The sequence below is a fragment of the Rhinoderma darwinii genome, chromosome 6, assembly GCF_050947455.1.
Source record: "Rhinoderma darwinii isolate aRhiDar2 chromosome 6, aRhiDar2.hap1, whole genome shotgun sequence".
In the NCBI taxonomy this organism is placed as follows: Eukaryota; Metazoa; Chordata; class Amphibia; order Anura; family Rhinodermatidae; genus Rhinoderma; species Rhinoderma darwinii.
The window spans coordinates 2262872-2275803 of record NC_134692.1 but is presented as its reverse complement, the minus strand read 5'-3'; the positions used below and the strand labels follow the sequence as shown (position 1 = coordinate 2275803).

The 12932-nt window shown below is 50.6% G+C and overlaps 1 protein-coding gene across 1 annotated transcript in view; it reads right to left on the bottom strand.

The window, feature by feature from the left end:
- Nucleotides 1–3341: 3341 nt before the first annotated feature.
- The window catches only part of MUC13 (mucin 13, cell surface associated), a 28941-nt gene continuing 19350 nt past the window's right edge, over nucleotides 3342–12932 (bottom strand). The window contains exons 6-12 of the mRNA XM_075831039.1: nucleotides 12140–12291; nucleotides 11115–11255; nucleotides 10588–10702; nucleotides 7826–7863; nucleotides 6287–6374; nucleotides 5810–6014; nucleotides 3342–3877 (exon numbers count right to left, since the gene is read on the bottom strand). Of these exons, the coding sequence (XP_075687154.1) occupies nucleotides 3836–3877; nucleotides 5810–6014; nucleotides 6287–6374; nucleotides 7826–7863; nucleotides 10588–10702; nucleotides 11115–11255; nucleotides 12140–12291 (781 nt within the window). The 3' untranslated portion in view covers nucleotides 3342–3835. The remainder of the gene's footprint in view (nucleotides 3878–5809; nucleotides 6015–6286; nucleotides 6375–7825; nucleotides 7864–10587; nucleotides 10703–11114; nucleotides 11256–12139; nucleotides 12292–12932) is intronic.

Genomic DNA, 12932 nt, shown 5'->3' with positions numbered 1-12932 from the left:
TATAATATAATGACATTGTGATCAGACATGAGATCCACACATCTTATATACAGTCACAGCTATTCATCTATTACTACTGACAACCAGCCTGTATATCATGTGTGAGAGGTTGTCACAGCTCCACCCCCTGTTACTGACATCACTGATATATAATATAATTACATGTGATCAGACATGAGATCCTCACATCTTATATACAGTCACAGCTATTCATCTATTACTACTGACAACCAGCCTGTATATCATGTGTGAGAGGTTGTCACAGCCCCGCCCCCTGTTACTGACATCACTGATATATAATATAATTACACTGTGATCAGACATGAGATCCACACATCTTATATACAGTGACAGCTATTCATCTATTACTACTGACAACCAGCCTGTATATTATGTGTGAGAGGTTGTCACAGCTCCGCCCCCTGTTACTGACATCACTGATATATAATATAATGACATTGTGATCAGACATGAGATCCTCACATCTTATATACAGTCACAGCTATTCATCTATTACTACTGACAACCAGCCTGTATATCATGTGTGAGAGGTTGTCACAGCCCCGCCCCCTGTTACTGACATCACTGATATATAATTACACTGTGATCAGACATGAGATCCACACATCTTATATACAGTAACAGCTATTCATCTATTACTACTGACAACCAGCCTGTATATCATGTGTGAGAGGTTGTCACAGCCCCGCCCCCTGTTACTGACATCACTGATATATAATATAATTACATTGTGATCAGACATGAGATCCACACATCTTATATACAGTAACAGCTATTCATCTATTACTACTGACAACCAGCCTGTATATCATGTGTGAGAGGTTGTCACAGCCCCGCCCCCTGTTACTGACATCACTGATATATAATTACACTGTGATCAGACATGAGATCCACACATCTTATATACAGTAACAGCTATTCATCTATTACTACTGACAACCAGCCTGTATATCATGTGTGAGAGGTTGTCACAGCCCCGCCCCCTGTTACATCACTGATATATAATATAATTACACTGTGATCAGACATGAGATCCACACATCTTATATACAGTGACAGCTATTCATCTATTACTACTGACAACCAGCCTGTATATTATGTGTGAGAGGTTGTCACAGCTCCGCCCCCTGTTACTGACATCACTGATATATAATATAATTACATTGTGATCAGACATGAGATCCACACATCTTATATACAGTAACAGCTATTCATCTATTACTACTGACAACCAGCCTGTATATCATGTGTGAGAGGTTGTCACAGCTCCGCCCCCTGTTACTGACATCACTGATATATAATATAATGACATGTGATGAGACATGAGATCCACACATCTTATATACAGTAACAGCTATTCATCTATCACCACTGACAACCAGCCTGTATATCATGTGTGAGAGGTTGTCACAGCCCCGCCCCCTGTTACTGACATCACTGATATATAATATAATTACATTGTGATCAGACATGAGATCCACACATCTTATATACAGTAACAGCTATTCATCTATTACTACTGACAACCAGCCTGTATATCATGTGTGAGAGGTTGTCACAGCTCCGCCCCCTGTTACTGACATCACTGATATATAATATAATTACATGTGATCAGACATGAGATCCACACATCTTATATACAGTAACAGCTATTACTCTATTACTACTGACAACCGGCCTGTATATCATGTGTGAGAGGTTGTCACAGCCCCGCCCCCTGTTACTGACATCACTGATATATAATTACACTGTGATCAGACATGAGATCCACACATCTTATATACAGTAACAGCTATTCATCTATTACTACTGACAACCAGCCTGTATATCATGTGTGAGAGGTTGTCACAGCCCCGCCCCCTGTTACTGACATCACTGATATATAATATAATTACATTGTGATCAGACATGAGATCCACACATCTTATATACAGTCACAGCTATTCATCTATTACTACTGACAACCAGCCTGTATATCATGTGTGAGAGGTTGTCACAGCTCCGCCCCCTGTTACTGACATCACTGATATATAATATAATTACACTGTGATCGGACATGAGATCCACACATCTTATATACAGTCACAGCTATTCATCTATTACTACTGACAACCAGCCTGTATATCATCTGTGAGAGGTTGTCACAGCCCCGCCCCCTGTTACTGACATCACTGATATATAATATAATTACACTGTGATCAGACATGAGATCCACACATCTTATATATAGTAACAGCTATTCATCTATTACTACTGACAACCAGCTTGTATATCATGTGTGAGAGGTTGTCACAGCCCCGCCTCCTGTTACTGACATCACTGATATATAATATAATTACACTGTGATCAGACATGAGATCCACACATCTTATATACAGTAACAGCTATTCATCTATTACTACTGACAACCAGCCTGTATAATCATGTGTGAGAGGTTGTCACAGCCCCGCCCCCTGTTACTGACATCACTGATATATAATATAATTACACTGTGATCAGACATGAGATCCACACATCTTATATACAGTGACAGCTATTCATCTATTACTACTGACAACCAGCCTGTATATTATGTGTGAGAGGTTGTCACAGCTCCGCCCCCTGTTACTGACATCACTGATATATAATATAATGACATTGTGATCAGACATGAGATCCACACATCTTATATACAGTCACAGCTATTCATCTATTACTACTGACAACCAGCCTGTATATCATGTGTGAGAGGTTGTCACAGCCCCGCCCCCTGTTACTGACATCACTGATATATAATATAATTACATGTGATCAGACATGAGATCCTCACATCTTATATAGAGTCACAGCTATTCATCTATTACTACTGACAACCAGCCTGTATATCATGTGTGAGAGGTTGTCACAGCCCCGCCCCCTGTTACTGACATCACTGATATATAATATAATTACACTGTGATCAGACATGAGATCCACACATCTTATATACAGTGACAGCTATTCATCTATTACTACTGACAACCAGCCTGTATATTATGTGTGAGAGGTTGTCACAGCTCCGCCCCCTGTTACTGACATCACTGATATATAATATAATGACATTGTGATCAGACATGAGATCCTCACATCTTATATACAGTCACAGCTATTCATCTATTACTACTGACAACCAGCCTGTATATCATGTGTGAGAGGTTGTCACAGCTCCGCCCCCGGTTACTGACATCACCTCATCGATATATGTCGCCTATTGGACGGCTGGTCCCTATTCCTTGCAGTCACGTGTAGGGATAAACAGACGCTGACACAATGTTACAATTTATTTTTATATAATAACAAACAAGAAACATCCGTTTTATAAGTTGGACAGGAAGCTGCGCAGCTGATATTACACACGTGCTGTTGTCCTCTGTTATCAGCCATTATTCTTAGTCAGACAGAAAGTTAACCTGTTCATCATAGAAAGAATTTCCTCCAATCACAGGAATATTATCAGTATTTTCGCAGGTTGTCGCCGCATCCTCATCCCGCCCGCCATCGTCCTTTAACCCTATAAGTCCCAGTGTTGTGTCTTCACGATCATCTTAAAATAAATTACAGAGCAATAAAAAAAAAAAAAAAAAGAAAAAAAGTGCTTCTAGTTCTAGTAAAACGCGTTCTGCGGGTGAAGTCCGGGCGTCCCGCGAGGGCAGTGACGGCGCCAGCGTCGGTCGGGGGAGGGGTCATTGCCGGTCACGCCTCATTATCATTTCTTCTCATTGTACCCGCCAATAAGCTCAGAGCGTTCAGAATACAGAATAACACCGGCTCAACGGCGCCACCCGGGGGCGGCTCGCTAATAACTCCGGTCTTTTCTGGCCATTTCATACCATGGATTCTGCAAGGGAAAAAGACAACGTTCATTCAGCTCCACCTCAATGTCTAGAGGGGGACACAGGAGGGGGTCTGGGGGGAGACAGGAGGGGGTCTGGGGGGAGACAGGAGGGGGTCTGTGGGAGAGAGGAGGGGGGTCTGGGGGGAGACAGGAGGGGGGTCTGTGGGGGGAGACAGGAGGGGGTCTGGGGGGGGAGACAGGAGGGGGTCTGGGGGGGGAGACAGGAGGGGGTCTGGGGGGAGACAGGAGGGGGTCTTGGGGGAGACAGGAGGGGGTCTGTGGGGGGAGACAGGAGGGGGTCTGTGGGGGGAGACAGGAGGGGGTCTGTGGGGGGAGACAGGAGGGGGTCTGTGGGGGACAGGAGGGGGTCTGTGGGGGGAGACAGGAGGGGATCTCGGGGGGGACACAGGAGGGGGTCTGGGGGGGGAGAAGACAGGAGGGGGTCTGGGGGGGAGAAGACAGGAGGGGGTCTGGGGGGAGACAGGAGGGGGTCTGGGGGGAGACAGGAGGGGGTCTGGGGGGAGAGGAGGGGGTCTGGGGGGAGACAGGAGGGGGTCTGGGGGGGAGAGGAGGGGGGTCTGGGGGGAGACAGGAGGGGGGTCTGGGGGGAGACAGGAGGGGGTCTGTGGGGAGACAGGAGGGGGTCTGGGGGGAGACAGGAGGGGGTCTGTGGGGGGAGACAGGAGGGGGTCTGTGGGGGGAGACAGGAGGGGGTCTGTGGGGAGACAGGAGGGGGTCTGGGGGGAGACAGGAGGGGGTCTGTGGGGAGAGACAGGAGGGGGTCTGTGGGGGGAGACAGGAGGGGGTCTGTGGGGGACAGGAGGGGGTCTGTTTGGGGAGACAGGATGGGGTCTGTGGGGGGAGACAGGATGGGGTCTGTGGGGGGACACAGGAGGGGGTCTGTGGGGGGACACAGGAGGGGGTCTGTGGGGGGACACAGGAGGGGGTCTGTGGGGGGACACAGGAGGGGGTCTGTGGGGGGACACAGGAGGGGATCTTGGGGGGGACACAGGAGGGGGTCTCGGGGGGGACACAGGAGGGGGTCTCGGGGGGGACACAGGAGGGGGTCTGGGGGGGAGAAGACAGGAGGGGGTCTGGGGGGGGAGAAGACAGGAGGGGGTCTGGGGGGAGACAGGAGGGGGGTCTGGGGGGAGACAGGAGGGGGGTCTGGGGGGAGACAGGAGGGGGGTCTGGGGGGAGACAGGAGGGGGTCTGTGGGGGGAGACAGGAGGGGGTCTGTGGGGAGACAGGAGGGGGTCTGTGGGGAGACAGGAGGGGGTCTGGGGGGGAGACAGGAGGGGGTCTGGGGGGAGACAGGAGGGGGTCTGGGGGGAGACAGGAGGGGGTCTGTGGGGGGAGACAGGAGGGGGTCTGTGGGGGGAGACAGGAGGGGGTCTGTGGGGGGAGACAGGAGGGGGTCTGGGGGGGGAGACAGGAGGGGGTCTGGGGGGACACAGGAGGGGGTCTGTGGGGGGAGAAGACAGGAGGGGGTCTGTGGGGGGAGACAGGACAGGAGGGGCTCTGGGGGGGAGACAGGACAGGAGGGGCTCTGGGGGGGAGACAGGACAGGAGGGGCTCTGGGGGGGAGACACGACAGGAGGGGGTCCAGGAGGGGTCTGTGGGGGACAGGAGGGGCTCTGGGGGGAGACAGGAGGGGCTCTGGGGGGGAGACAGGAGGGGCTCTGGGGGGGAGACAGGAGGGGCTCTGGGGGGGAGACAGGAGGGGCTCTGGGGGGGAGACAGGAGGGGCTCTGGGGGGGACAGGAGGGGCTCTGGGGGGGGAGACAGGAGGGGCTCTGGGGGGGAGACAGGAGGGGCTCTGGGGGGGGAGACAGGAGGGGCTCTGGGGGGAGACAGAAGGGGCTCTGGGGGGAGACAGGAGGGGCTCTGGGGGGAGACGAGGGATCCGCTCATTCTCCGCCGCGCCGGACGCACCTCATCGTAGTCCCGTTTGGGAAAGTTGCGGGTAAACTCCTCGTTCCCCTCGTATACACTGGCGGCCTTGTTCACCTCACCCGGGTCGGACTTTGCTTGAACTTTGGGGAAAAGTCGCCCGGGGGCGGGGCTGTTTTCTGCCGGCGTCTTCTCGTCTTTCTCGATCAGCGTCGTCCGGTCGCCATGTTTCTTTCCTTTCTTGGAGCTGCCAGGAAATTATTCAGTCAGAAATATAGAAATCCAACCGTAAACAGGACGGCGGCGTCGACCGCCAGCGGGGGAGGGGAGCGGCAGCGGTCACATGACTATGTAAATAAATCCCGCTATAACGAGTGTTGTACATTATACAGGACGTGGGTGGGGGTCATGCCGGAGAACCCCTCACCTACAGTCTGCGCCCAATATCTCGTCCTCGCAGGTCTGAGGGGGCAGGGCTGATAAACATCGGAATACCTGGAGCGGTCACGAAGGTCTCACCTGATGGAAACGCCGATCACCGCACCCAGCAGAACGAGCACGGCCGCGCCCAGCACTGCGCCAACGATCACCAGGATCAGCAGATAATCTGGAGGAAGAAAGAAGGCGGACAAGAGCGCAATGATGGGGGAGAAGTACAGGGAAAGTGTTCTCTACTGGTCACCCCCAAACATATGACATCCACAGTGCCCCCATAACAGAGACATCCACAGTGTTCCCCATAACAGAGACAGCCACAGTGTCCCCATAACAGAGACATCCACAGTGTTCCCCATAACAGAGACAGCCACAGTGTCCCCATAACAGAGACATCCACAGTGTCCCCATAACAGAGACATCCACAGTGTCCCCATAACAGAGACATCCACAGTGCCCCCATAACAGACAGCCACAGTGCCCCCATAACAGAGACAGCCACAGTGCCCCCATAACAGAGACATCCACAGTGTCCCCATAACAGAGACATCCACAGTGCCCCCATAAGAGACAGCCACAGTGCCCCCATAACAGAGACAGCCACAGTGCCCCCATAACAGAGACAGCCACAGTGCCCCCATAACAGAGACATCCACTGTGCCCCCATAACAGAGACATCCACTGTGCCCCCATAACAGAGACATCCACTGTGCCCCCATAACAGAGAAAGCCAGTTTCCCCATAACAGAGAAAGCCACAGTGTCCCCCATAACAGAGACATCCACAGTGCCCCCATAACAGAGACATCCATAGTGCCCCCATAACAGAGACATCCACAGTGCCCCCATAACAGAGACATCCACAGTGCTCCCCCATAACAGAGACATCCACAGTGCTCCCCCATAACAGAGACATCCACAGTGCTCCCCCATAACAGAGACATCCACAGTGCTCCCCCATAACAGAGACATCCACAGTGCTCCCCCATAACAGAGACATCCACAGTGCTCCCCCATAACAGAGACATCCACAGTGCTCCCCCATAACAGAGACATCCACAGTGCTCCCCCATAACAGAGACATCCACAGTGCTCCCCATAACAGAGACAGCCACAGTGCCCCCATAACAGAGACATCCACAGTGCTCCCCCATAACAGAGACATCCAGAGTGCTCCCATAACAGAGACATCCACAGTGCCCCCATAACAGAGACATCCACAGTGCTCCCCCATAACAGAGACATCCACAGTACTCCCCCATAACAGAGACATCCACAGTGCTCCCCCATAACAGAGACATCCACAGTGCTCCCCCATAACAGAGACATCCACAGTGCCCCCATAACAGAGACATCCACAGTGCTCCCCATAACAGAGACAGCCACAGTGTCCCCCATAACAGAGACATCCACAGTGCCCCCATAACAGAGACATCCACAGTGCCCCCATAACAGAGACAGCCACAGTGTCCCCCATAACAGAGACATCCACAGTGCCCCCATAACAGAGACATCCACAGTGCTCCCCCATAACAGAGACAGAATGCTGTCATATCGTTGCCCCCCCCCCCCAGGTGTCTGTTGGTTGCCCCTTGGCCAGTATTAGTCCCCGGCAGATACTCACTGTCCTCACATTCCCCTCCCGAGTATCCGAACTCACATCTGCAAGAAAATCAGCCGGAGAAACATCAATGAGCTGTTGTGTTACTTTGTTGCATTGCGTCACGTTGTTGCATTGTGTTGCATTGTGTTACTTTGCGTCAGGACTCACTTGTCACATTTGCCCCGTTGCTCTTGTACCCCGGGAGGCCGGTGCATTGTGATACGTTGTTGCATTGTGTTACTTTGTGTTACGGTGTTGCATTGTGTTACGTTGTTGCATTGTGTTACGTTGTTGCATTGTGTTACGTTGTGTTACGTTGTTGCATTGTGTTACGGTGTTGCATTGTGTTACGTTGTTGCATTGTGTTACGTTGTTGCATTGTGTTACGGTGTTGCATTGTGTTACGTTGTTGCATTGTGTTACGTTGTTGCGTATGTCAGGACTCACTTGTCACATTTGCCCCCGTTGCTCTTGTTTCCCCCGGGAGGCAGGTGCATTGTGTTACGTTGTTGCATTGTGTTACTTTGTGTTACGTTGTTGCATTGTGTTACTTTGTGTTACAGTGTTATTGTGTTACGTTGTTGCATTGTGTTACTTTGTGTTACGTTGTTGCATTGTGTTACTTTGTGTTACAGTGTTATTGTGTTACGTTGTTGCATTGTGTTACGTTGTTGCATTGTGTTACTTTGTTGCATTGTGTTACTTTGTTGCATTGTGTAACTTTGTGTTGCGTTGTGTAACTTTGTGTTACGTTGTGTAACTTTGTGTTACGTTGTTGCATTATTTTACTTCGTGTTACGGTGTTGCATTGTGTTACGTTGTTGCATTGTGTTGCTTTGTGTTGTGTATGTCAGGACTCACTTGTCACATTTGCCCCCGTTGCTCTTGTACCCCGGGAGGCTGGTGCATTGTGTTACTTTGTTGCATTGTGTTACTTTGTGTTACTTTATTGCATTGTGTTACTTTGTTGCATTGTGTTACGTTGTTGCATTGTGTTACGTTGTTGCATTGTGTTACTTTGTTGCATTGTGTTACTTTGTTGCATTGTGTTACTTTGTTGCATTGTGTTACTTTGTTGCATTGTGTTACTTTGCTGCATTGTGTTACTTTGTGTTGCATTGTGTTATTTTCTGTTACGTTGTTGCATTGTTTTACTTTGTGTTACGGTGTTGCATTGTGTTACGGTGTTGCATTGTGTTACTTTGTGTTACGGTGTTGCATTGTGTTACTTTGTGTCACGTTGTTGCATTGTGTTTCGTTGTTGCATTGTGTTACTTTGTGTTATGTTGTTGCATTGTGTTACTTTGTGTTACGTTGTTGCATTGTGTTACGTTGTTGCATTGTTTTACTTTGTGTTACGGTGTTGCATTGTGTTACGTTGTTGCATTGTGTTACTTTGTGTTACGGTGTTGCTTTGTGTTACGTTGTTGCATTGTGTTATGGTGTTGCATTGTGTTACGGTGTTGCATTGTTTTACTTTGTGTTACGGTGTTGCATTGTGTTACGTTGTTGCATTGTGTTACTTTGTGTCACGTTGTTGCATTGTGTTTCGTTGTTGCATTGTGTTGCTTTGTGTTGTGTATTTCAGGACTCACGTGTCACATTTGTCCCCGTTGCTCTTGTACCCCGGGAGGCAGGTGCATTGTGTTACGTTGTTGCATTGTGTTACTTTGTGTTACGGTGTTGCTTTGTGTTGGGTATGTCAGGACTCACGTGTCACATTTGTCCCCGTTGCTCTTGTACCCCGGGAGGCAGGTGCATTGTGTTACGTTGTTGCATTGTGTTACTTTGTGTTACGGTGTTGCATTGTGTTGTGTATGTCAGGACTCACGTGTCACATTTGTCCCCGTTGCTCTTGTACCCCGGGAGGCAGGTGCATTGTGTTACGTTGTTGCATTGTGTTACTTTGTGTTACGGTGTTGCATTGTGTTGTGTATGTCAGGACTCACGTGTCACATTTGTCCCCGTTGCTCTTGTACCCCGGGAGGCAGGTGCATTGTGTTACTTTGTGTTACGGTGTTACTTTGTGTCACGTTGTTGCATTGTGTTTCGTTGTTGCATTGTGTTGCTTTGTGTTGGGTATGTCAGGACTCACGTGTCACATTTGTCCCCGTTGCTCTTGTACCCCGGCAGGCAGGTGCATTGTGTTACTTTGTTGCATTGTGTTACTTTGTTGCATTGTGTTACTTTGTGTTTCGTTGTTGCATTGTGTTACTTTGTGTTGCGTTGTTGCATTGTGTTACGTTGTTGCATTGTGTTACTTTGTGTTACGTTGTTGCATTGTGTTACATTGTGTTACGTTGTTGCATTGTGTTACGTTGTTGCATTGTGTTACGTTGTTGCATTGTGTTACTTTGTGTTACGGTGTTGCTTTGTGTTACATTGTGTTACGTTGTTGCATTGTGTTACGTTGTTGCATTGTGTTACGTTGTGTTACGTTGTTGCATTGTGTTACTTTGTGTTACGGTGTTGCATTGTGTTACTTTGTGTTACGGTGTTGCATTGTGTTGGGTATGTCAGGACTCACGTGTCACATTTGTCCCCGTTGCTCTTGTACCCCGGCAGGCAGGTGCATTGTGTTACTTTGTGTTACGTTGTTGCATTGTGTTACGGTGTTGCACTGTGTTACTTTGTGTTACGTATGTCAGGACTCACGTGTCACATTTGTCCCCGTTGCTCTTGTACCCCGGCAGGCAGGTGCATTGTGTTACTTTGTGTTACGTTGTTGCATTGTGTTACGGTGTTGCACTGTGTTACTTTGTGTTACGTATGTCAGGACTCACGTGTCACATTTGTCCCCGTTGCTCTTGTACCCCGGCAGGCAGGTGCATTGCGGTCCAGCCTTTGACTCCAGTTTGCAGTAATGCCCGTCAGTCGGGGAACATTCGGGGCCACAAACTGAAAGACAGAACAAGAATTCACTGACGATCCCGGACGTGTCACCACATGAGCCCCCGCCCTGGGCATGAGGTCTCCGGGGTCCAGCTCATGACGGACACGACAGCTGGCACAGGGGCGGCCACCCAGCTTTCCTGAGCTCTGAATGGCATAACCTGGCAGATTTTCCTGAAGTCCAGGAACGCTGGGTGACAACCGCGGCAGGAGCTGTAATGGCGGCCACATTGGTAGTCACCCAGCGTGGGGCGAGTCAGGGGCAGGTGGGGCGAGTCAGCGGCAGGTGGGGCGAGTCAGGGGCAGGTGGGGCGAGTCAGGGGCAGGTGGGGCGAGTCAGGGGCAGGTGGGGCGAGTCAGGGGCAGGTGGGGCGAGTCAGGGGCAGGTGGGGCGAGTCAGGGGCAGGTGGGGTCTCACCTCCGCAGGTGGTCACGACGTGTTGTGCTGGCGAGGGATATTTCCCCTCCTTACAGGAGCACGTGGCCCCCTGCTCGTCCGGCGTCGCTACGCATTGCGTGGTTTCTGCGTCGCAGTAGAATCCATCACAGATGTTTTTACCTGCCGGAGATGACGGTTACTACACAATCTGCAAGCGGCGAACATTTCTGTCACGCACAATGTAACGAGTAATCCCTTATACTCCAGTCACATCCAGAGCTGCAGTCACTGTTCTACTGTTATCCAGTCACATCCAGAGCTGCAGTCACTGTTCTGTTACATTATGCGTTATACTCCAGTCACATCCAGAGCTGCAGTCACTGTTCTACTGTTACATCATGCCGTATACTCCAGTCACATCCAGAGCTGCAGTTACTGTTCTGTTACATCATGCCATATACTCCAGTCACATCCAGAGCTGCAGTCACTGTTCTGCTGTTACATCATGCCTTATACTCCAGTCACATCCAGAGCTGCAGTCACAATTCTGCTATCACTTCAAGTCTTTATACTACAATCACATCCAGAGCTGCAGTTACAGTTCTGTAACTATGTCATGTCTTATACTCCAGTCACATCCACAGCTTAGCAGAACGCCCATAATGCACTGTGAGCGATGTAACGTTTGTTCCACCTCATATGTACAGTGCCTGGCGGTAAGACTACACCTCCCACAATGCACTACAGCAGAGTATGCTCTGTATAGATTCCAAACCAGTATAGGCAGCAGCAGGTGGGGGTGCGAGGTCTCGTAACCGAAGAACTAACGGGAAAGAAAAGCATAATAATTGTGAATGCAGCTCTGGATGTTACTGCAGTATAAGGAATAATGTAGCTCAGACACAGACCCTCAAAAAATTAGCAGGAAAGAAGCAGATATTACTGGAGTCATGATAGAACAATAGACGTGTAAATACAGCTCTGGATGTGACTGGAGTAGAGGGAGATGTTCTGGGGGGGAGGAGGGGTCTTATGGCCGCCTGCGCTGTATACGGGACACTCACTTTTATATTCTCCCGGTATTCCTGCGTTGTCCTTTATCGCTTTGGTTACATCTTCTGCGCTCGTCGCCCCCGGGGTGAATAAATGTTCCACTTTGGCGGTAATGACCCCGGGGCTTCGTCCGCTTCTTGTTTGAGATTTGGAAGGAGTTAAACTAAAAGAAAAATACAAAAGTATAAATAAGTGATGGGGTGTCGGGGGAAGGGTATCTGAGAGGGGGCAATGCCAGGGGTGCTGGGTGTCAGGGGGCAATGCCAGGGGGGCTGGGTGTCAGGGGGCAATGCCAGGGGGGCTGGGTGTCAGGGGGCAATGCCAGGGGTGCTGGGTGTCAGGGGGCTATGCCAGGGGTGCTGGGTGTCAGGGGGCAATGCCAGGGGTGCTGGGTGTCAGGGGGCAATGCCAGGGGTGCTGGGTGTCAGGGGGCAATGCCAGGGGTGCTGGGTGTCAGGGGGCAATGCCAGGGCAGCAAACTGAATATATGCTCCAAGGGAAGGAAAGTCTAGATACAACAGGTGTCGGGAGGAGGGTATCAGGGCAGGAGTCCAGGGTTGTCAGGTATCTGGGGGCAGTGGTCTGGGGGGGATGGTTATCCACACGCTCAACGTCCACGCTGCGCCCTCACCGTCCACGCTGCGCCCTCACCGTCCACGCTGCGCCCTCACCGTCCACGCTCCGCCCTCACCGTCCACGCTCCGCCCTCACCGTCCACGCTCCGCCCTCACCGTCCACGCTCCGCCCTCACCGTCCACGCTCCGCCCTCACCGTCCACGCTCCGCCCTCACCGTCCACGCTCCG